General features: G+C 36.7%; 1 protein-coding gene across 1 annotated transcript in view; it reads left to right on the top strand.

Annotated features, from left to right (window-relative positions):
* Positions 1 to 23,750, top strand: part of LOC132399827 (dnaJ homolog subfamily C member 5) — a 49,245-nt gene extending 25,495 nt beyond the window's left edge. Inside the window, exons 2-5 of the mRNA XM_059980629.1 lie at positions 8,211 to 8,327; positions 9,350 to 9,563; positions 12,114 to 12,288; positions 18,889 to 23,750. Coding sequence (XP_059836612.1) covers positions 8,221 to 8,327; positions 9,350 to 9,563; positions 12,114 to 12,288; positions 18,889 to 18,980 — 588 coding nt within the window. The 5' untranslated portion in view covers positions 8,211 to 8,220 and the 3' untranslated portion in view covers positions 18,981 to 23,750. The remainder of the gene's footprint in view (positions 1 to 8,210; positions 8,328 to 9,349; positions 9,564 to 12,113; positions 12,289 to 18,888) is intronic.
* Positions 23,751 to 24,424: the final 674 nt, after the last annotated feature.

Below are 24,424 nucleotides of genomic sequence, written 5' to 3'. Positions count from 1 at the left end.
CCTAAAGTAACACTTTCATTACCTACCCAGTTCAATTTCCAAAGATGAGGATGACTACTGCCTCATCTCTAGTTGGAACCTCTAAATATTGACTCAAAAATGCTCCTTGGAGGCAATTAACACGTTTTGCCTCTATTCTTCTAATTCCAGCCAGCTACTTTGAGGCCAATAACACAAGTAAAGTGAGCATACCTCTCATTGTTAAGTTCTTTCTGTATGGCCTCATTGGATGATTCCTCTAAAATGTCATCTCAAAGTAGAGCTGTGAATTCTCCTTGAGCAACATGATTTCCTCTTCCCTTTAAAGTATGAAACTTACCTCACTACAGAACATTAAGTTGACAGTCCCTGCCTCAGTGAGGTTTCTGCAATTGTTAAAGATAATTATAAGTGCTGATCCACGCTCTAAGCTCACTTGAACTCCCTGTGGAATTCCATACATGAATATAAATTCATTTGAGCCTGGTACCCTTCTTATGCTCCCTGACTTGCATCATTTATCTATATTTTTCTTCCTACCTGCTGCACTTACTGTTTCCTAATCCCCTGACAAATCAGTTTAAACCCTCCCACGTAGCATGAGCTAACTTTAATAACTAATAACCAAAGATATTGGTTCTGTCTTGTTTAAGTGCAGCCTATCTTGAACTAGTTCCAGCTACCCCAGAAGTGATCCTGATGTTCCAACCACATAAAGCCTTCTGCACCAACAGCTTAGCAACACATTTGACTATCCTATTCTTCCTTCTGGAACACGTACTGTGTAACCCAAAGAGTACGTTGTTAGAGGTCCTGCTTTTAACCCACCTATGGTTAATTTGGATAGCCTTATTTCATTATGTTGCTCTTTTTTTAAAAAAATTGTCCTGCCTCTGTTTTCCCCACATAATACTCTATTAGCTTAACCTATGTATGTCCTCTTCCCAGCTTGCTTTGCTTTGCTACATTGTAGTCATCAACAATTTTAACATCCATGCCTTTAGATCATATATGTCAAACTCAAGGCCCGCAGGCCAAATCCGGTTCGCGGTGGAATTATCTTTGGCCCGTGAGATAATATCTAATTACTATTAAAGCTGGCCCCAGTAATTGAAGCGCCTATGGCGTATGATATGGCTAATGCTGAGTTTATTCAGGTACTAGGTTTTCAGGGTTTTTAGTGTTTATTCGGTTTCCCTGGTTTATTTCCTGAATATCATTAATGAATAATTTTTTTTCTCTATTAGAGCTGGCCCGCCGGTATATTGCATGCACCACTAATACTACAAATCCCACAATGCACTGCCAGTGCATTGCTCGCGCTTGCCTTACTCTCTCATCAGCATCCTTATGGCGCTAGTCACGTGTGGTCAACTTTCAGCTATCCCTCACCCCAAAAATGGCTGAACGAAAGGTGGACTTTGAAAACAGGGGTTTTCAAGGCAGGTGGGAGGCAGAGTATATGTTCGCAGATATAAAGGGCAAACCTGTTTGTCTTGTGTGCGGAGACGGTGTGGCTGTAATTAAAGAATATAACGTAAGACGACACTATGAAACGAAACACCACGACAAATACAAGCATCTGGACAAGAAACAGAAGCCCGCGATGTGCGGTCAAAAGAGTGGATTGGTGGGCAGGATCCGGGAGAAGATGCGGGAGGAAAACGGCGCAGGTGAGCTGACAGCTTATCACTGCATCATACACCAGGAATCGTTGTGTGGCAAAGCCTTGAAAATGGAACATATAATGAGCACCATAACACGAGCAGTTAACTTCATAAGAGCCAAAGGTTTAAATCACCGTGAGTTCAAGTCATTTCTGGAGGAGTTGGGTTCAGAATATAATGATTTGCCCTATCACACAGAGGTGCGATGGTTAAGCCAAGGAAAAGTGCTGAAAAGATGTTTCGAGTTGCGTGAGGAGATCTGTCAGTTCATGGAAAGCAAAGGGAAAGACACAACAGAGCTCCGGGATAAAAAGCTGCTTTGTGAAATGGCGTTTCCGTGTGACATCATGAGCCATCTCAATGCACTCAACCTGCAGCTTCAGGGGCGGGGTCGTGTGATCACAGACATGTACGCTGCAGTGAGGGCTTTTAAAACCAAGCTGCGCCTGTGGGAGACGCAGATGCAGCAAGAAAACTTGAGCCATTTTCCGTGTTGCCAAACTATGAAAGAGCAGGTTTCTACCGCAGTGTTCCCACGTGCAAAGTTTGCTGAAAAACTTAGCATACTTGGTGCTGACTTCACATGGCGATTTGCCGACTTTGAAGCCCAAAAAAGCAGGTTTGAACTGCTCAGTAATCCATTTGCAGCTGACGTGGAAAGCGCACCAACCAACATACTGATTGAACTCCAATGTAGTGACACACTCAAGGCAAAGTATGACTCGGTGGGCGCTGCACAGTTTCTACGTTTCATGCCCGACACAATGCCCCAGCTGCGTACCCAAGCAGCTCAAATGCTCTCTATGTTTGGCAGCACATATCTGTGTGAACAACTGTTTTCTTTGATGAAGATAAACAAAACATCACACAGGAGTCGACTTTCTGATGAACACCTTCACTCAATTCTGAGGATTTCCTCAGCTCAGAGCCTGACTCCAAACATTGATGAACTTGCATCCAAGATGAGATGCCAAGTATCTGGCTTAAACTAGTGTGAATCACAGAGTGTTGGCCTGTGGAAAAATGTTTTCATTAGAAATTACTCTGGAAAAGCTGCAGATAAAGCCATAAGAAATAAATGCAACTGATGTTTTATTTATTTAATGTTCAATGTTGTTTTTGTAGGCAATAACCTAAGCTTTGTTAGTTCCAGGTTAATATGTGTAATAAATTCATTTCAATAAGTTTTGCAATAAACACTGAACCAGTCCGGCCCTCGACTTGTACCGATTTTTTAAATTTTGGCCCACTGTGTATTTGAGTTTGACACCCCTGCTTTAGATTATTTATGTAAGTGGCAAAAGTTGAGCTACAGTATCTAGTCCATTAAAACTCTTAGTTGAGCAAATTGCTAATACCATATCGTTGGTGAATGCAACTTTCCAGAGTTTCTCCCTCCCTGCTAATTTGTAACTTGCAGCTTTTTTTTTGCATGTTATTTCTTTACTCTGCAGTGAAGCAGCTATTTCTTGCATGTTGTATTCTCCATAGTGAAGCAAAAGCACCTTACATTTATTTACTTGTCTTTAACTCCCAACTACTTTGTGTAGATCGTTATTAAAATTTATTTGATAATCTATTTTTGTGCTCTATTTTTTCTTTCCAAATTAATGTTTTGGTTATTCTGTGTATTTTTATTCTACCCAATTTTCTAACCTTCCACCCTTGTTTCTTTCCCTCCTTTATTTGGTACCATTACTAACTGTCCTGTAGTTTCTTGCTTGTTACTTGGCTACTCTGACAGCATTCGTCAAACCAATTGCCTCTACCTCAAGAAGGACAAAGGCAGCAGATATAATAGGAAGACTGTAGTAAGATATAAGCTGGAGGGAAAATCATCCCAATGTGGAAATATATTGTTGGTCAAAATCTGGAAATTAATTCCAGTAACATGTGATATTACCTTCACCAGAAGACCTCTAATGCTTCAGGAAGTTGGTACTGAGGTCATTAGTTAATCTTCTCATTGTATAATACCAGCTGTATTCCAGCTTGCCCTTCGGTTGCCTCTAGAGTATGGTCCTCTAGTAAGTTGTTGTGAAAATAGTACAAACTCGCCTTGGCTACCCTTCCTCGGGATTTTCTTTTCCCAGTCTATACTTCGATTAAAATTCCTGTTGATTATTAGCTTGCATTTCTGATCAGCTCTATTCTTGCTTTATGCTTCACCCAACCCTGTGTTTACTATTAGGGAGAGCCAGAACACCATCCTTGCCTATGTGTATTTTTGTGTCCATCCAGATGTTTGTGCATTCTGGTTTGCTGAACATGGGTCCGTCCTCTCCATTGGACCATCATTAATTACAGACCCACTTCTCCCGCTAATTTCCACTAAATTTATCAAACATTTCTAAGGGTTATATACTCTCAAAATTGATAAATTTGTGGTCATGTAGCTAGTCTCTGTAATGGTTATTCAATCATATATTCTCTACTTGTCCATGTTTTGAATGTTGCATGCATTTAGATACAGAACTATTAATCTTTAATTTTCTTCCCTCTCTTTCATTCCCAGGAATGAAAGGTTTAATATAGATGAGCACATGATGGCTCTGGGCCTGTACTTGATAGAGTGTAGAACGGGGGGGGGGGGGGGGAGAGAAGATCTAATTTGAAACCTATTGAATATTGGACATGGAAAGGATGCTTCCTATAGTTCGGGGAGTCTCGGAGGGCACAATCTCAGAGTAGAAGAACTTCCCTTTAGAATGGGCAAGAAAGAATTTCTTTAGCCAGGGATTATGAATCTGTGGAATATATTGCCACTGACTGCTGTGGAGTCCAAGTCACTGGGTGTGTTTAAAGCAGAGGCTGATAGGTTCTTGATTAGTGAGTGTCAAAGGTTATGGGGAGAAGGTAGGAAAATGAGGTTGAGTGGATTATGAAATAAGCCCTGATTGAATGACTGAGCAGACTTGATGGGCAGAATAGCCTAATTCTTGTGATCCTAGTTGCTGATTGAAATTTGAACTCTTCCTTCCTATCAACTGTTCATCATTCTCCTCTTTTTTTTTGTCTTCATTCTTTGATTTACCACATCATTTCAACTTTATTTGCTTATCCTATTTAGTTTAAGATTCTTTCTTCTTCCCTGGTTTGCTGTGACACCAGTCCCTCCATGGTTCGGATATAGTTTACCCCACTTTCTGTAATAAAGGTACCAGTACTGAAGTGATAAGTTTAAATATTTTCTCCTTGCTTTTTGGTGATAATGCTATACTTGCCTGTCACTCATTGTTTCCTACTTTGAGTGCTTAAAATTAGTACCCAATAGCTTTTCAGTAGGCTGCAGTTGCAGATGATGATAGTGGGGGTTTGATTATTGCATGTTTAAAAAATATTATTAATGCCTTTAGTTCTAATTATAGGTAAGCCTGTTCTATTTTAAGTCATTCCAACTGGATTACAGTTAAACAATAAAGTGTGTATATGCTGAGAGTTTAACTAATTGCAAGGTAAAGGTTTCAAGAAAAACAGTGTTAGTCTTTTTCATTTTTAAAGGCTTCCTTGGCAATTTTGAGTGTTGTCATGTATTGGGGGTGGGGGGGGGGTAGAAGAATGGTCCATTATTGCATCTATAGCAAGCAATGAACAATACATTTAACTATAAATTTTCTGAGCTTTCTTGATGCTATGTTCATTCTGTTTTCTGGCCTTTGGTCAACTTTTAGTTCATGCCGGTTTACTAACCCAACACCCCCCCCCCCATTTTGTTCACTGTAATTATAATAATCTTTAATAGATTTCAGCATCTCCCCCAACACTGATGTTAGTTAGGCTAACTCTGACTTTATTTTGTCTAAGGTACCAACTACTGCTTTCACTATTTTCATAGCTACCTTATTCAAAACCTAAGGATGCAGGTAACTATGCAAGTCAAAGCTGTCCTGGATGACCTGGAAGGTGAAAGTTGAGGATCCATAGTGGTGTTCTGTGCAGCATTTCCATCTGCAGACACATTCTTCTCTTCTGCCTCTGGTGAACTTTCTCCCTTAGTGTTTCTTTCACATTACAGTATACTCCTTCTCACTTTGGGAAATTTCAGGTTCTTCACTTTCTCAAGGTGCAGCTTCAAATTTTCATCAAGTTACTGGTGGGAAAAAACTCTGAAAACAACTGCCTAGCAGTTAAAAGTAGCTACATTATCGCAACTTTTATATGGTTTGAACTTGCAATTCTGCTGTTAATTCTAAACACCACTTGTTTAGAGTTGCCCTGCTCCCTTATTGTCTGCAGGCCCTTTAATGATCTGATGCCTGTGTATGAGCCATGATTTGCTCAATCAAGAACTACATTTGTTCTATTCATTCAAATCATTGCATGTTATAGATTTTGCCCCTGGGATTTGATTGTTGAAAGCATCGCCTCCATTTCTCGGCTGCTGCTACCCTGCTGGGTATTATCTCTTTGGCAGCTCAATTGGAAAATGAGCCACTTAATGGCTGCTGCAAGCTCTATAATAGCATACAGTATGTTTAGCCTTTATTTCTGTATTATTGAATACCAATAATGAGGATAGCGATTTGCCATGTTTTTAAGTTTTCCATCTTTTGTCAATCTGCTTTAATGCAAGAGCCCTAATTAGAAGCTGTCATTAGAAGTTAAACAGTGTGTTGCTGGATCTGGCATTTACCTTAAATTGGCTAAAGGATATTTCCTCCACTTTTTGCCTTTCAAAAAAAAAAACACTGTGCCTGATGCCTGAATTGAATGGACCATGTAGCCTTTAATTTGTAACTTCTGTGTTGTACCTGAAGTTGAATCCTTTTTTATGTTCTTTTAGGTTCATAGGTTCATTTATTATCAGTGTTCTCTGGGTAGCCATGAAACCAAGAAAGAAAAGCAGTATGATCATCAACCCCAAATCACACCACTTCCCACACAAAAAATGAACTAAAACAGAATAGGTACATCAATCCCCAAATCTTTCCTCCCTGCACAAAAACGGAACAGGCCCATTACCACCCAAATTCTTCCTCCCACACAAAACGACAAACAAAATGGAACAGGCACATCAACCCTCATATCCCCCTCCCTGCACAAAAAAGACAGCAAACAGTGTAAAAAAAAACATTTTAGGCAACTAATAGAAAGGTAACAAATGCTGATGAAACAAATGAATATTTAATCCAGTCTGTTCTTGGTATTTAAAGCTGAGAACCATTCTTAGATTGGGAAAGGTGGAAGGGGTAGGGTGGTTTATTTTGTTTCTGGACAGGAGTAAAAATGTGGCAAGTGTGATTGTATTTCAGTGCTGATGGCATTACAATTGCAAAATTGCCTTGTTTATTACTAATGATCATGGCTTATTGGAGCTTTGGTTTGGACCATCTAATTTTTTTGTGATGAGTTTCTACTAGTTTGTGAATTTAACAGGAGCACAGCAGATGTGAAATATTCCAGACTGGAAGCTGCTATGTAACTCTAGTTGAAGACAAATTTAGATTAATTTACTTCCAGTTAGATTAAAATGAAAATCTTAGTTGCAATTGTGATAAATCACACTACAGTATGTATTAGACTAGGTTTATACATGAGGATGTACATTTATACATTTAACTGAGGATGCCAGTTAACTAATAATGGTGAATTTTTTAAAAGTATATTTATCTATGCTGTACTTCTGCTAGAAAGAATTTGGGTTGAATTGCGTCTACACTCGGTGCAGATAAATATCCAGTGAATGGCATATCTGAAGGCAAAAATACCTTGTTAATGACAGATCAAAGGAGAATGACCAGACTGATTCAAGCTGACAGGAAAGTGACAATAACTCAAATGGCCACGCGTTACAACAGCAGTGTACAGAAGAGCATCTGTGAACATACAGCACATTGGATGGGCTACCACAGCAGAAGACCACAACATATAATCATTGACCACTGTATTAAATACAGGAGGTGTTTAATAAAGTGGCCGCTGAATGTGCATCTGTGAAAACAAAAATTAGTGAACAATTGGCTTTTATCGCTAACAGCTTGTTTTATGAACATTACTAAACATCAGACTGTTTTATTGGAGTATTGGCAAATATATTTCCAATGGTGAAGTGAGATGTTGATAATATTCTAAGCTCTATTTTACTTAGCATTTCATAAGAAAAGGTAAGGGTGTGATATGGAGAAATTTGAGTATGTGGGTTTGACAGCAGAAGCACAGTTATCCATAGAATTATTTTAAATCTGGCATTCAGGAGACCAAAAATTGATGAATCGGATATACCAGAAAATGATGAAATGAGGCACAATCTGAAAATGTGTTCTTACTATAAAGATTAGGATGAAGTTAAGATATTAAAGATGTTTAGAGTAGCAAGATTGATGCAAGGCTTTTTGTAAGAGGTAGTATGGAGAAGTTTGACCTAGTACTTGAGAGCTGTAAACCAAACATGGATGAAGATGTTGTGGAACTAGTAGTTTCTACACTGATATAATTTGATTGCCTATATCTAAACATCTATCGATCTTCTGCTGTAGAAAACAATGTTACTTTGATCAATTCTGTGCTGAAAAGCAACAGCTGGGTATCTAGTTATCACATTGTTTTTTTTTCTTGCCTCCTTAGTTTGTGCAATATGGGCGACCAAAGGCAACGTTCACTATCCACCTCAGGAGAATCACTGTACATTGTTCTGGGACTTGACAAAAATGCTTCACCAGAGGACATTAAAAAGTCATATAGGTAATTTCTACAGGTTTCTTTTTGTTGTGAAATTTTGTCATTATTAAACATAACACCAGAGGGTGCCATTTGTTCGCATGTAGGTCTGTCTGTTTCAGAAATCATTCTGTTCCATATACTTTGAACTGGAATGAAATATGAAATTGCATTGGGTGAATTTTTGAAGTACTGTTGTACTAAAGTTGTAGAATGTGAACATATTTAGAGTTTTGGACTTCAGTGAGACATTTTTGCATGCTTTTTCCTGCAAAATTTCTGCCACTCCCTTGTCCAGCTCAGATGATGAGGTATACATTACTGCAGCTGCAAATAAAATTTTTTGGTTATAAGAAAGGTGCAGCTAAAGCAATTCTGTCAACTTGAATAGTTCTATTATTTATTTTTCCTAAGAAACCTACAAATTGAAAATGCTTGCTCATTTCTGATAAATAAAGTAGCCCAAGGAAAAACAGCCTCTCTAATACTTTGTTTCAATTTTGTCTTTAGTATAATTTAGAAACTAAAGAACCATATATAATTTACTGAAGCAAATGGAAAATGTTTTTTGGAAACGTGTTTGTCTTCCTCTTTCCCAGAGAAGGCAAACTCAAATGTTAATTTCTTACAGGGCTTTTTATGTTGTAACCATTTTAGTATCTGTGACTGAATATTAACTGCCTAATAGCAGAAAAATGGCAAATCAACCACCAGTTAGCTTTATTTCTTGTGGTTTTGCAACTCAAGGTCCTAATCACTAAGAAGACCTCATCAAATGCTTTATAATCTCACCTTATCATTTTAACCTCCAACTTTACTTCTACATCTGTCCTTGTGATTAGAGGATGACAGTGGGTAACAAAGCTCACCCTGTACCTACAATGCCATGCAAAATTAGGTATTTTGAAGTAGTATTCCTAAAGGAATCCTTGACATTACACTTCAGTCTATAATGCACTTTGACAACAACTTTGTAATAAAGTGACAATTTTGAGCATTCATTAAAAGGTAAGACTAAATTCTAACATTGTTTCCTTTACATATAGAAAACTTGCATTAAAGTACCACCCTGACAAGAATCCAGATAATCCTGAAGCTTCAGAGAAATTTAAAGAGATAAACAATGCTCATGCAATTCTGACTGATGCCACAAAGCGGAATATTTATGATAAGTACGGATCATTGGGTCTCTACGTGGCAGAGCAGTTTGGCGAGGAGAATGTAAATACATACTTTGTCTTGTCCAGCTGGTGGGCAAAGGTGAGAATTTCTAACAGTACTGATGTATTTACCTGAAGTAAATTAGTTTCAATAGTTTCATGATTATTAGACAAGTGATTCATGAATTACTAAGGTAACAGAATGTGCATGAATAGGGACATAACCAGAAGAGTCAAGGGCAGTGTTTCTTATGATACGTTAGACTTGCCTGCCCTTAAAGACAAAATTCAGTCATAATTTTAAGGGGTTAGGAGAGTGCTCTTGCTTTAACCTGTTTCGATAAAGGATCTTAAAAACATAGTGTAAAAATAATTTTTTAAAGTCTGCCTGACATGTCTATCATCTAAAGATCTCCTGCTTCCAAGTTTTAAATTTATGCAGTCAGAAATTTAATGCTTGTAACTTCTGCAAGTTAATTTGAGACTGGATATTGGAATTTGTCAGTTTGTAAACATTTTGTGCTGTCAGTCACATCTCCATTTCCCTCCACTCTGTACAAGTTCAACACTTCTGCTGTCTGCTATGCTGGTTGGCATTTGTTAACAAAATATTTTGTTTACATCAAGCAGTTACTCATAGAATCTTTACTAAAATAGAATGACTGTTCTTCATTTCTAAATGTTAATTTTTGGGCTTGTAGTCCATATTTATTCCCACCCAGTACTTCACAAAAAAGCATTAAGTCTTAAGCTTGTGAAAATATGTATTTAAAAAGCATGTGAACTGAACACCAGCATACTGATTTGTTAATGTACTGTTCCCATGTAGTTATTCTCTCCCAAAGGTATGTAGATACAGCCTTGCCTAAGTTTTCTAACTGTTTGTTCTAACTGGTTTTGGTAGCCTTTTCACAAACATGGATCTCCAAAGCTATCATCTGTAGTTGGGTACTTTTTAAATTGTTTGGAATATGATCTTGATTATTTTGCCTCCTGTCCCATTCCATAGTACCATTACTACTGCAGAAGATGATAACGCTCCATAGTTGTATGTGTTTCTTCCAAATTTCTGGTCAGTGTTGATAGTGGAGGGATCCAGTAATATAATTCCTGTGAAATCAATTGAATTGGCTGAAAACTGGTATATTTTTATAGTGTGTATCTCAAGAGGAAGCAAAGAATTGTCCACTTAGTACTTTCTGTTGAAGATTATTTGTGAAAGTCTCAACTTTAGCAATAGTCTTGGTGGTGCAAATATTGAGGATGATATCCTTGAATCCATCTCATCTCTTTAGCTGCTAAATTGCACAATTCCACTCCTGACTAGATGTGACAAGATTGCAGAGATGTTATCTGATCTGTTGGTTGTGTAATTCTTCAACTTGCATGCTATTTTTCTGTGTTCTTGATTTTATTTGCTTGGTGCAACTCCCAGCATGTCTTCCTCCATTCCTCACTGAAGAACAGGATTTATTATAATTTTAAGTTAAAGGATGTAATATCCCAAGATGATATGGGTTGGAAGTAGAAGGTAAATATCTTCACTATGCTATTTGATTCTCCTTGTTCTGTTTACTATTTTAGCTGGTTTTCTACTGGCCTCTCCCCAATTCCTACCACCTTTTCTCTAAGAAACAGCAATGTACACTTAGTGTCCAGAAATGAAACCCGGTGTGGTCTTCTGCTGCTGTATCCCGTCTCACTTCAAGGTTCATGTTATGCATTTGGAGGCGCTCTTCTGCTCACCACTGTTATAATATGTGGCTTTTCAAGTTACTTTTGCCTTGCTTTGAGCTTGAACCCATTGGCCATTCTTCTGACCTTCCTCATTAATGAGGTTTTCATCGATTTTTTTTCACACTATTCTCCAGAGACTGTGAAAATCCCAGGAGGTTTGTAGTTTCTGAAATACTCAAATTGTCCTGTCTGGCACCCCAACGATCATTTCACAGTCAAAGTCACTTGGATCACAATTTGTCCCCAATTCTGATGTTTGGTCAGAATGAGTGGACCTCAATCATATCTGTATGCTTTTATGTGTAGAGTTGCTGCCACATGATTGGCTGATTATTAGGTACACTTGCATGTTAGTGCAAATATCTAGTGCCCACTGAGTGTATGATATAGTAATAGAGCACAGGAACAGGCACTTCAGACTGACTGGTCCATGGCAACCAAGATGTCCATCTAGGCCAGCCCCATTTGTCCCAGTTTGGTCCATATCCCTCTAAAGTAAACCATTCTAATTCTTGTACCTTTTTGAATGTGCTTTTAAATGTTAATATACTGCACCTGTCTCAACCACTTCCTCTGGCAGTAAATTCTATTTACAGAGCATCCTCTGGGTTAGAGTTGTCTCTCAGGTTACTGTTTAAATTTCTCCCCTTCCCATACCCTCAGCTTAAACCTATGCCTTCTAGTTTTTGAAATCGCTAACCTGGGGGAACAAATATCTAGTTGAATCTTAGTCACAGTTTTTCAATTGTTTTGTTTAGTTTCTTAATGTGATTCTAAATAAGCATGTTGCATTATATATGAAATATGTCAAATCATTGCTCCATAGGAATATTTGATTAGCATTTTATTATTGAAAGTCTATTTGAATGGAGTCTGCCACTATTAATGACAAAGGATTTTTTTAAATTTTCAGGCATTGTTTGTCTTCTGTGGAGTGATTACTGGTTGTTACTTCTGCTGCTGCCTCTGCTGTTGCTGTAACTGCTGCTGTGGGAAGTGTAAACCAAAGCCTCCTGAAGGAGAAGAACAAGAATATTATGTGTCTCCAGAGGATCTGGAGGCACAGCTACAATCAGACATGGAAAAAGGTAAATAGAATCTATAACTTGCATAACATCGGATGCAGTCTTTCTGTAAATGAAAGAGCTTAATTCTGGCATTTTTTTATAATACTGGATTATTACAAAAGTTAAAACACTTAAGCGATAAGACTAACTGATTTTAAGCAACAAATTATATTGGTGCAGAGTTTACAACCTGCAGTACACTAATGGTTCTAGGCACTGAATTTGAAAAAGACCTCATGACCTTGATGACTGTAGTTCTTTTGTTAAACTACACATGTGGAACACTAGCCCAGCAGTGTCTCTACTTTCTGTGAAGGCTGAGAAAAGTCCATCTCCCTCCCCCCATCCTCACCACATTCTACAGAGGGTGTATCAAGAACATCCTGAGCAGCTGCATCACTGCCTGGTTCGGGAATTGCACCGTCTCGGATCACAAAACTCTACAGCAGATAGTGAGGTCGGCTGAGAAGATCATCGGGGTCTTTCTTCCCCTATTACAGACATTTACATCACATGCTGCAGCCGCAAAGCTAACAGTATTGTGAAGGACCCCACACACCCCTCATACAAACTCTTCTCCCTCCTGTCATCTGGCAAAAGGTACTGAAGCATTCGGGCTCTCATGACCAGACTTTGCAACAGTGTCTCTCCCCCCCCCCCCCCCCCAAGTCATCAGACTCCTCAATACTCCGTCTAGACTGACATCTACATCATTTATTATTATATTGTACTTTGTCCTCTACTGTGCCTGTTGTCTTGTTTATTAATTGTTGTACTGCCCTGCACTGTTTTGTGCACTTTATGTAGTCCTGTGCAGGTCTGTAGTCTAGTGCAGTTTTTGTTGTTTTACGTAGTCTAGTTTTGTGTTTCATGTAGCACCAGGGTTCTGGAGGAATGTTGTTTCATTTTTACTGTTTACTGTACCAGCAATTTATGGTCAAAATGACAATAGACTTGATTTGACTTTGTGTATAACTGCATTTTTTTGTGGAGGCCAGAGCAAGCTGTGCTTATGAAATGATTGGAAGAATTGTGACACTAAGGAAAGCTATGCTGTCTTTGGCTGTCAACTTCTTAGTTTTCAATGTTTTAAACATTAGAACAGTTATAAACTTCTCAAAAAAATTATCATATGCTTTAGCAATTAATTTTTCCTAACTTGCACATTTTATTGTTTGTGTCCCACTCAATTCATTTCTGGTGTCCAATATTAACTCTGATTTGCGAAAGTTATCAAATCTAACACTTTTACTGCAAGTTTTCCTCTGCTTATTAGATGTCACTAAGCAAGCATTTTAACTTTCCATAATAGATTTTGATGACTTTACTGTTCCAAATCTAAATATCCCAAAGATGGTATATTTAATTATACAAACTTCTGTTGAACCATCATGAGTGAAGGAAGGGCAAACACAGGGTAGATTTATCATAAATATTGCATGAGGGTATGTTAAACTATATTGCTAAAAGAACGCAGATAATATTCCTTTGGGGCTGCTCCATTTTGATAACTTCTCCATGTACCAAAACTCCAAGTTTGACCTTGCTGATTGAAAGTGTGAAAATTTGTAGTGAGACTAGAGCATTTAACATGGGCTCACTTTTAACATTTAAGAAAAACTTGGACAGGTACATGGATGAGAGGTGTATGGAGGGATATGGTCCAGGTGCAGATCAGTGGGACTAGACAGAAAAATGGTTCAGCACAGCCAAGAAGTGCCGAAAGGACCTGTTTCTGTGCTGTAATGCTCTATGGTTCTATGCCACTGACGCAAGTTATGGAAATTGGAGCTTAAGTTATTTATTGATTTCAGTGTTTTTAGAGTTTCAAGGAAATGCATTTGAGAGTAATTTCTCTAATTTTTGAGTGTTAAATTCATCATATCTTAATGTTAAATAATGAAGTCCAGTTTCCATGAGTCTTTTGTTGTATTTGCATCTTGAATATAGAGATTTTCCAAACTTCAGGATGCTGGCAATGCCCAAGAAGAAGTGAGCATTTTGAATATTTAAGACCATAATTGAAATGAATGACATATTGCCATAAAATAAATCCATAAAGTTATAGAAGATGGAACCAGGAACTTCTACCTAGTGGATGCATAAAAAAATTCAATTGTTTTGCACTTGCTTTCTAAAACCTTATAATGACAAGTTCCTATCTTGAATTGTGCAGACCATCTGAGGACAGTTGGATCAATGCATCTTTCAGTACTTTAGCAGCTGCTGTCTCTTAAGCAGTCATTCGTAAACACTTAAGTCTAATAATGTCATTCTGCATCTGGTGCCTTTAAAAGAGAACTTGGTACAGAGTCCTAATGTATACACTTCACTTGTCATTTTTACTTCACATTAGAATTGTAAATGAGGCACAGATTAATTGTGTTTAGCCTTATTTCTATAATTGTGGATATCTAGTGAAAGCTTGAAGAGCAAGTCTCTTTCATAATCACTCTCCTTCATAATCTAATCATCATCATCAGGTGCCATGCCCAGTTTGAGCTTTGACTGCCATGGCCCACACACTCCTGTTTTGGGTCAGGTGGATCAATTCATTGGTATTCATTTCCAGTTCTCTGGCTGCTGTCTCCATCATCACTTGTCTTTGCTTTCCTCTGTTTTCTTTCCTTCAATCTTTCGTATAATTACTGTGCATTCTAACTCTTTCCTAATCACATGTCCAATGAAGTTGCGTTGCCTTTTCATGATCTCATATATTATTTCTCTTTTGTGCTTGCTGTGTTCATGACGTTCTTGTTAGATATTTGTTTTGTTCATGATGTTCTTTGTATCCTCCTCAAAAACCACATCTCTCTGCTGCTTCAATTTGTTTCCCCATGTTAGTATATGTTGTCCAACATTCTGAGCCTTTTAACTGGATAAACGTAACATTTCAGTACTCTGAGGCGGGTTGTCATGCCTAGTTTAGTGTTGATCAGTATACTTTTTATCATCTTGTTGAGTCTCAAATTAATACTAAGGTTCATTTGTTCATATAATACAACAATTTGTAAAGCTTTCTACATGCCATTTTGTATCAGATAATTCTCTAAGTAACAGTTCAGTCTAGTAAGGGATTCAGTATTCTTGTCATTGGACGTATAAGCAATGTGGTGGCAAGCCTAAGGCACGCACAAAAATTGTTGGCACGCAGCATGCAATGCTGCCCCTCAATTCATTAAACCCATCCCATAAATTAAAAAAAAAACAATGTTCATATACACTCAAATGAAGCAGTGAATGAGTTTTTTTTTTACAAACCAAGGCGGGTAAATATTTTCACAGGAAATGTCTCGTACTAGCTTCAACCCTCTAGGTGGTTGTAGGAACACAGGCTATTGGATGATAGACTTTTAAGTCCTCGTGGGCCTGGTGTACACTGTTTTGATAGCAAAGTTACTATAATTATTTAGAAATGTTAATTTTCCAATTGCCTTTTTAAAATATTAACATTAATTTTTAAACCATTTTTATTTTAATCTGTCGCTGTTATACTTTTGTTAATAGCAAAACAATGAATTCACTTAAATACACAACAGGACTCATCCTATTTTTTTTTGTTTCCCCTTGAAGTCCATAATTATTGTTACTAATTCATTAATCAGTGATAATCTATGTTCAAAATTACCATGGAATTACAGGAGTTTTTTGGGCACGCATTCTCAAAAACATTCGTCACTGTAGTGTAGATTGTTGACTTGTCATGTCATCTGGAGTAGTTTTCTAGAAACACATATTATGGAATCAGCCAGACAATGGAATATTTTACCCTTCATGCCCTCCACTATTTTGACAACTTCCAACTCCCTGACCCTGACCACCCATCTTCAGCATACACATGTTTCCCATCTGGAAGATTGTGGAGCTCTCCATTTCTTACGGGAACAAAGACCCAATCTACTCTCCTCTACTAATGCTCTCGGCATCTGTGAGGACTTGTTCTTGTCTTCACAACTTCAATTTCAACTCCTCCTGCTTTCTACAAATCAAAGATGTATCTGAGTATTCATACAGACTGTTTCATGCATTTGTTGGTATTATCACCCGTGCTACTAACTTCCACCCTTCTCTTAAATTCAGACCACTTTTGACATGTGTCTCCATCACAAGAGATAACTAGTCTGCCAATTATCTACTATAACACACTGACTCACAGTTACTATGACTACACCTCAGTCTACTGCTCCTTTCCCTTCCTCTTTCCTCTCTCTGTTACATTGGCTTTCAAGATGATACATTCCAATTTGGGAATTCTAACTGTCCTCATTTGTCAGGAAATGTGGCTTCCCTGCTACCTTGGATATCTGCTCTCTCTACTTCTCTTCCCCCGCCACCCCGGTAGTTAGTTTCCTTCATCCTCTTTCACCCCACTAGCATCCATATCCTTTATAATCTCTGCCACCTATAAGAGGATTCCACCACCAGTCACATCTTCCTCCTATTTCTCCATTAGACCTGGTTCACTCATTTTTTCGGTAACCATCCATATTCCCTGTACTTTCCCCTGGCACTGTAGGAGGCGCACCCCTTGTCACTGCACCACCTTCCTCAACACCATCTCCAGATGATCCAACCTTGTTTGTTGCATTTGGTGCCCATTGATACCTCTGCATCAGTGAGATCTGCATTGAATAGGCAATCATTTTAAAGAGCTTCTGCGTTCTATCTGCAGTGATCAACTTGAGTTTCTGGTTATTTGAACTCCTGTTCCTATTCCCACACCAACCTGCCCTCTGCCTTTGTCATTGTGAGGCCAAATCCCTCACTAGAAGAACCAGTGCCTCATATTTCATGTGCATAGACTACAGCCCAATGGTTTGAAAATTGAATTTGCCATTTTCATGTAACCTATATCTGCTGCATTCTGTTTCCCTCTCTTACCAGTCCACCTTGGTCTCATCCTTTACTCATCTTTCCATTTCCCTCAGCTAGGTTCACCACTGTCCCCTATCTGACCAATGCCCACACACTATCCACCTGGGTTTCTTCTACCTTGGCTTCCCTTCACTGGTTCTGCTTATCACCTTCCAGTTATCATCTATACCTTTTCCCTACCTGTCTGCAATTGTTTTTTTAACTTGTTTCCACCAACTACCCAACAACTCCTATATCAAAACCTCCCCCCTTCCCCATTTGGCACCTTCTATTCAACATATGCCCCTCCCACTACACCTGGTTGCTCTAATCACCCACCAGCTCCTGTCTAGCTCCTTTCCCCTCCATACTGCTAGTCTTCCCACCTTTTATTCTGCCCTGATGTAGGGTCAACCAAAATGTTGACCGTCCCTTTGTCTTCACAGATGCTGCTTGAACTGAGTTCCTCCAGCAGTTTTTTCTTTTCCCTACCACCTTCAGAATATTTGAACTAGTGTCTCCGGTAGGCTATACTGCATCTGAAACTGTATAATGCTATGTGTTTCAATTATCCTGAGCTAAAAGATCTTGGAGGTAATAATCATAGCATGGTAGAATTTAGCATTAATTTTCAAAATCAGAAACTTGGATTTCAAACAACATTGTTAAACTTTAAGGGTATTTACAGAAATGAGAGAGTTGGCAGACTTCAATTGGACAACTAGATTAGCAGGTAAGATCATGAACCAGCTGAGAAAGCCATTTAAGGAGAAAGTTATATCTTCAATTGAAACAAGATTCCTATGGTGTAAACGCTGGGAAGATGTTTTCCTTCAAAATAACATATTTCCTCTTTAAGAGTGGAATGAGGTAGACTTTCTCTCAAAAGGTTGGATCTCTGGCATTCCTTGACCCAGAAAGCAGTGAAGGCTGAATATTTGAATGTATTCAAAGCTGAAAGATTTTCAATCATTCGGGTTATTGAGGGTTGTAGGGGTAGGTTGAGAAAGTAAACTTGAAGGCAGAGCATTCTTAATTGTATTAAATGATGGAGGAGGCTCAAGTTAAAATGGTGTATTCCCCTAACTAATGGGAGCATCTTACCTAAAGAAAAGTTTTCATAACGTTTGTTATATAATTAATTATCAATGTACAGATTTTTCTGGTTAAATTTAATTTAGATTTGGCTATCTAGCATGTCTAACTTGCTCCTAATAACTTGGTCTAGATTTTTCTACATTTCACATTGGGGATCACTTGCTTTCCTAGGTAACTTGCTGTTTAACTTGTATTTTTCCCATGGCTAAAAGAGAATGCTGGTCCAGGCAAGACACTAAACTGTATTGTCAGGTTATTCAAGGAAATGAGAGTATTGATTTATCCATGTGGTTAACTCTTTTGCAAAACTCTTTAAGCTGTTTCCATGTCCAAATGTGAAAGTGGACTTTATTAAAAATAAACCTGAGTGTTTGCTTGTTTCCCATTTGTAGGCATCAATAATTTTCCCTTTTATTGGTGAGAGTATTTTAAATGTATAAACAAAATTTGGTTTTGTGTTTTACTTGTTTTAAATATTATAAATTGCTAATTTGAACCAAAATTGTCCTGCTTTTGAATGAAGTGTAATATGCAAAATAATAATATGTTACATTATTTTGATACACAATGTGCAAAATCAAGAAAGGTTACATTTGTGAAATTTTAAAGACTCATTTAACCAAATCATATTTATTCTCTCTTCCTTCCCCTCAACCCCATTACCTCCAGAGGGAGATGGAACAATTGTGGTGCAGCCAACAACAGCCACAGAAACAACCCAGCTCACCAGTGACAGTCACCCCAGCTATCACACTGAATGATTTAATTTAACCAAGTTTGCTCTTGTAATTAAAAAATATATTTACAGTTCATTTCAGCACTGGGATAGTTAAAGCTATAGATAAAACTTTCACAAGATTTTCTGCCAAGGTGAGAGCAGCCACCAACATTGAGAAGGCCACCTTCCCTTATCTTGCCTTTTGCCACTGTAAATTAACTTCGTTAAGTACTGTAGTGAACAGTATTTAAAACCATTTGACACTTTTATTTACATAATATTATGTGTGAATGGAATGATGTCATGTAATTGTATGAAAATAGAAACAGTGCACATAAACTACCACATAAATATGACTAGAAATTCAGTGCTTGTCACGCTGACCTGTAGTTTTATTGGCTTTTGTAGAATGTTGCCAATAATGAGTTTGTTTATAGTGCATTTTTATATAGGGAGCAGGTAAATATAGTCAGCTTTGTCTTTGTCATTTATGACATGTTTTGTGCTTGAGGTCAAAGGAATTTTGTTGTGTGATCATATGGTGTACACAACTTGAATCAATGCATTATCTACCCAAATGAAAGGGGTTTTTGGTTGTTCTGAAAATCAGGCGCAGCTCAATTACTGTCCATTGTATAATTCAGTGTGGTACTTTGAGATTGTGTCCAACTGCCAGTTTTTGAAATCCATCTAACATTAAATTGGGAGGAAAACACCCTCCAGTGTGGAGTTCTTCATAGCTGTGCTACAGCAGTCTTGCAGAAATATCAAATTTAAATTTAAATGTTACAGTAAAATATTAAATATGGTGTTTCAAGTGATCAGTGGACCAGTGTAACCATTGTAAGAGATGCTGATATAGAATGGTTGTTTGTTTACACTTTGGTCATTTTCATTTTTAGAAAACATTCTTTCTAAATCTGTATGTTCAGATCAAGTTTCATAGCAAATGTAGATTGTGATGGCTCTTAGCAGGAGTACAATTACTTTTATAACCAGTCATAACATAAGGTAGCAATTTGCCAAATGGTAACTACACTATTCTATATTAACTATTCTTCCCTCTCAAAATGAGAAATTTTTCCAAAATGTTTTAACTACTTCTGTTTGATCCTGTACAGTATGGAGATAGTGCCCCATTTTCTGCCTTCTGCAAAAGTCATATGTTTGCCATTTTTTAAATGTAACCAAATTAATTATAGTGGCATGGTCAAAGAACACTGGCCAGAATGCAGTACTAGAAGAAAATGTATAGGTAATTTTGACTAAAGGGCATATAATTTTAATTTGTGTTTAAAAATTGTCTTTATGGTGCTAGGCTTATTGTCATGGCAGTCTTGAGAGAACGGGGAATACTGGTTAGCTGAAATGCAGCATTATATCATGTTTGAATTACCATCAAGCTGTGGTAATGGAAAGCAAAGGTTCTAATATAAACTGGCAGTTTCAAAAATGGACCAATTTTTATTTTTAAAAGAAATGCATTAATAGTTTCTTCCCCTTTGTGCTTTTTTTGAAATTTATTTGCATGTTTGTTTCTTTGTAAAATGATCAGTTCTTGGAGTTGAAACACTAACCTTGTTAGAATTATAATAATTGGTTGTATTTGAGCATCTTGTATTGAGGGAAGATTATAGAGAGCTGTCTAAATGCTTTATAAAGTCATGAAGTTGCTATGTTAATCTGGTCAAGTTTAGTTCAGTCTTGTTGGACTGCATGGTTCCTTACTGTTCCCATCAAATCACCTGCTAACATATATGTTGTGATCATGAGCCTTAATGTCCTTTTGAAAGAACAAATTGTAATTGAATATTCCTCAATCTTCGTTAATCAAATGTATTTTGAGAGGTTTTCCCAGTATGACCAAATCCCAATCTATCCACAATGGTGTAACATTCTCTGATTGTTGGATTTGTGGCAAGCTGGGTAGGAATGGATAAGGTCACTAACAGATTTTCAGTCAGTATAAAGTGATGTGAATAGAATGATAGCAACTATTTGATAGCAAGAGGACAAATGCAGCTCAAATATTTAAGGTGATGCAAATTTAATGTCAATTTTTGAAGGATTTGCATGTTTTTACTGAAAAACAACTTGGATAATTCATTGTTATCACATTGGATAGATGCTTGATTTATATAGAATATTAAATAGACAATCATTTGTGCTACAATTGGCACATTGGATGATGTCCTAATTAAATGTCACTGGTTTACTTAAGTTCATTTGTTACAAGTCCAAGTTTTATATTTTGAAGGATTCATTATTTTTTACATCTGCACTTGTATCATAAGAACTATATTTGGATGTCATTTTACAGCAAGAAAGCAGCCAAAATATTAATTATTTTCCTTTAATGTATCCTTAAATCTAAAATAATTCCTATGGGTGGGGAAAACATATAATTGTATTTGACTCCTAGCCTCTTATCATGAATTGAACCTGACTTAACATCCAGTTTATTTAATTGGACATACTAATACCAAAAAATTTAAAAAGTAGTCTTGATATTTAGTCTTTCAACATAATTACAATTTTTTTGGATTACTGAAACTGTTCTGCATGATAGTGTTGATTTAAAATTTTCTATGGCTGACATCTGGATGAATACCATATTGAACTTGAGGAAATCAAAGGCAGTTTAGAGAAATTGTATCATGAATTTTATAATGCTGATTGGCCTAGCCAAATTGCTTTATGTTCTGAAGTGATACTCACAGTAAAAGAGCATTTGTGGGCATTACACATTGGAATTTAAAAATGGATATTGCCTAATTCAAGGGACATTTAACTGTAATTAATAATCAAGACCAGTAGAGGATTCACTTAACCTAGCACTTTCTGGCTTGTGGATAAGGATCTAAATCTTTCCTTAATTGATTATTCTACTGAATATATTACTTCCTTTTCTTTCCTTTCTCCTTGCACTTCTTTAGTTATCGCTTCAAATTTATTTTGCCATAAACAGTTGGCTGCAAACTCCAAAGATCTTTGGCTCTGCTGACTCCAAGATAAAACATGGTTTCTTTTTTCTTTGCTTCAGTACTGTTGAGGTAGTTGAGGCATGACAACTGACTAAACATATTTTACAAACCACTTCAGTTTCAAATGTCAGTGAACCATCAAAGCTGAATTGTGAATGCATTGTCTCCAAAATGTCCCTCCCCCCCCCCCCCCACAACCTTTACATACATTCCTCGATGTTCTGATCTTTATCATATTAAACTGGTATGGAAAGTGGAAATTTTTGTTATTGTTAACTTTAATAAAGAATTTAAACATAGAATTACACTTCTACCATAGCTTGGGTCATGTAATTTGTGTCTAGTAAGTTTGTCTGGTTAATAATACCTGTTCCAATAATGTTCAGATGTAATGTTAATGTAAACAATGTTTTGTTTTGTAATGAATCAGGATAACCACACAATATAGGAGTAATTTGAGTTTTGTTGAATAGTACCTCTTGCAAGTTATGTTCCATTTATATGGTTCATTTTGAGAGAAGTTTACATTTAGTATTATAGTTTAGTTTGAAATACAGCTTTAAAATAACTTTCTGGTACACTGAAGGAGTGCAATACTTCTAGTACTGTACAGTTGAGTACAAGATCCATAGAATATTGCAATACATTTAAAGCATTCCCAGTCAACTAAATTGTATGTGTTGATGAGTGTTTGAATAAAGAGGGTGGGTGTCATCTATAGTTTTAGATTATCTGGCAATTCTGTTTCAGGTAATTGTAACTTAGTGGTAATTATAAAACACAGTGGCTCAAGGTATTCAAATCCACAGGATGTTTTTTTTTTAAAAAAAATCTGATTTCTCCAAAGGTCAACCAGTCATGTAATTTGCATGCTATTAAAATAATTGTTTATTTGATATATTTGTGTTTAGTTGTTCATTATAAAAAACACCATATTTAGTTTTGATTTAATATCATTTCAATGTAATGACTACTACTGATTCTGCAGCACTAATGCTAAAATTAGAAATTGGACTTCCCATTTTAAAACTGCATTATTCCGTTACAGTACAAGGTAAATGGCCTATTTAATACATTTGCATTACATTGACTAATTGAGGAAAAGCAGAACTAGATGAAGCTATTATTTCTGTCACATTAAATTATAATACTTTGTTACCCTGCTGCACTTACGAACTTTGTGAAGCCTTTCAATCTCCAAATCAGTTTGTGAAATGTTGTCTGTAAGTTTGACATACCAGGCTTTAAATTTGCTTGTCTAAATACAATAGAGATACCGTAACATAATTTTCAATTGTAATGCAATGTTGAATTTGCAACTACAGAAATGCTTTTCATCGATCACTAATTTTTTGTTGTGCCAGTCATCAAATGAATTTGTACAATGATTTAGAAACTACTAAAATTGAATAATATTGCAATTAATTTAATGTACACTGCTTTCGCATGTTTCAGGAGTAACACTAAACAGACTGAATAACAAATTATTTGAAAGATTGTTGGATTTGGCTGCAGATAAAATATTGTAAAGCCAGAATGCAATGTGTGAACTGTCTTCAAAATTTGATAAATCCTTTAAAATTCAGATTATTGGTATAAAATTAGAAACAAACATTTGTTATGCAACCTTTTTGGTATTCTTAAAAGGACCATAGTTGAAATTGTATGTAAGTAGATGTGGTTATGTTAACTACAGGACTTGAAGCCCATGGACTCCTGTATATAAAATAAACTGTAATGTTTTTAGCATGGTTATTTATGTACTGTATTGCTGAAAATCATTGGTAATTTATTGATTTGCAGTTGTAAAATAAATGTTTCCAATGCTTAAATCACTGGCTGTGTAGCTTTTGTGTCATTTTCTGTATGAACCAGTTCTAATTCTAAAATAGTTTAGTTAATATTGAGGCAAAATTTATTTTAAATTTTGACTTGAATAGCAAACTGCTGTTTAAAGCTTTGCAGATATCAGAAATATGAAATCAAAAGTCCAGAAAATATTAAATGATCAGGCAGTACTTTTAGAAATTATTAACTTGAAATATTAACTCTCAGCACTTGCTGTTTGACCTGTTGAAGATTTACTGGATGTGGGTTCTGTTCCATTTCTAATTTATCATTTGGTCTACATGCAAATGCAGTAACTGTAGCAAATAACCTTTCATGGAAAGGTTCAAAGAACTACATTAGTTGCATTCTCTGAAATCAATTTGTAGGAAATGATCATAAATAATTATTCTGTATACTGAAATTACTTTCTGTGTAACTACCTAAAATTCTAGGTTGGAAGTTGAATTGTCAATATTTATAGAGAATCTCTTTCAATATTGTTGTGTCTTGAAGGGTTGTTAAAATAGAAGATTGCCAGCCCCAAACAGTTTGCATTTGGTGATTGGGTTAACATGTTTCCTGATTGAATTTTGATTCATTCTAAGAGGCATAATTCTGTCTTTCTCTGGTCCCTACTGAAAACTCTTAAAATAGATTATCCTTAGAAATTTGA

The sequence above is a fragment of the Hypanus sabinus genome, chromosome 9 (assembly GCF_030144855.1).
Source record: "Hypanus sabinus isolate sHypSab1 chromosome 9, sHypSab1.hap1, whole genome shotgun sequence".
NCBI lineage: Eukaryota > Metazoa > Chordata > Chondrichthyes > Myliobatiformes > Dasyatidae > Hypanus > Hypanus sabinus.
The sequence above is the reverse complement of the archived record's forward strand: the minus strand, read 5'-3'. Positions and strand labels throughout refer to the sequence as shown.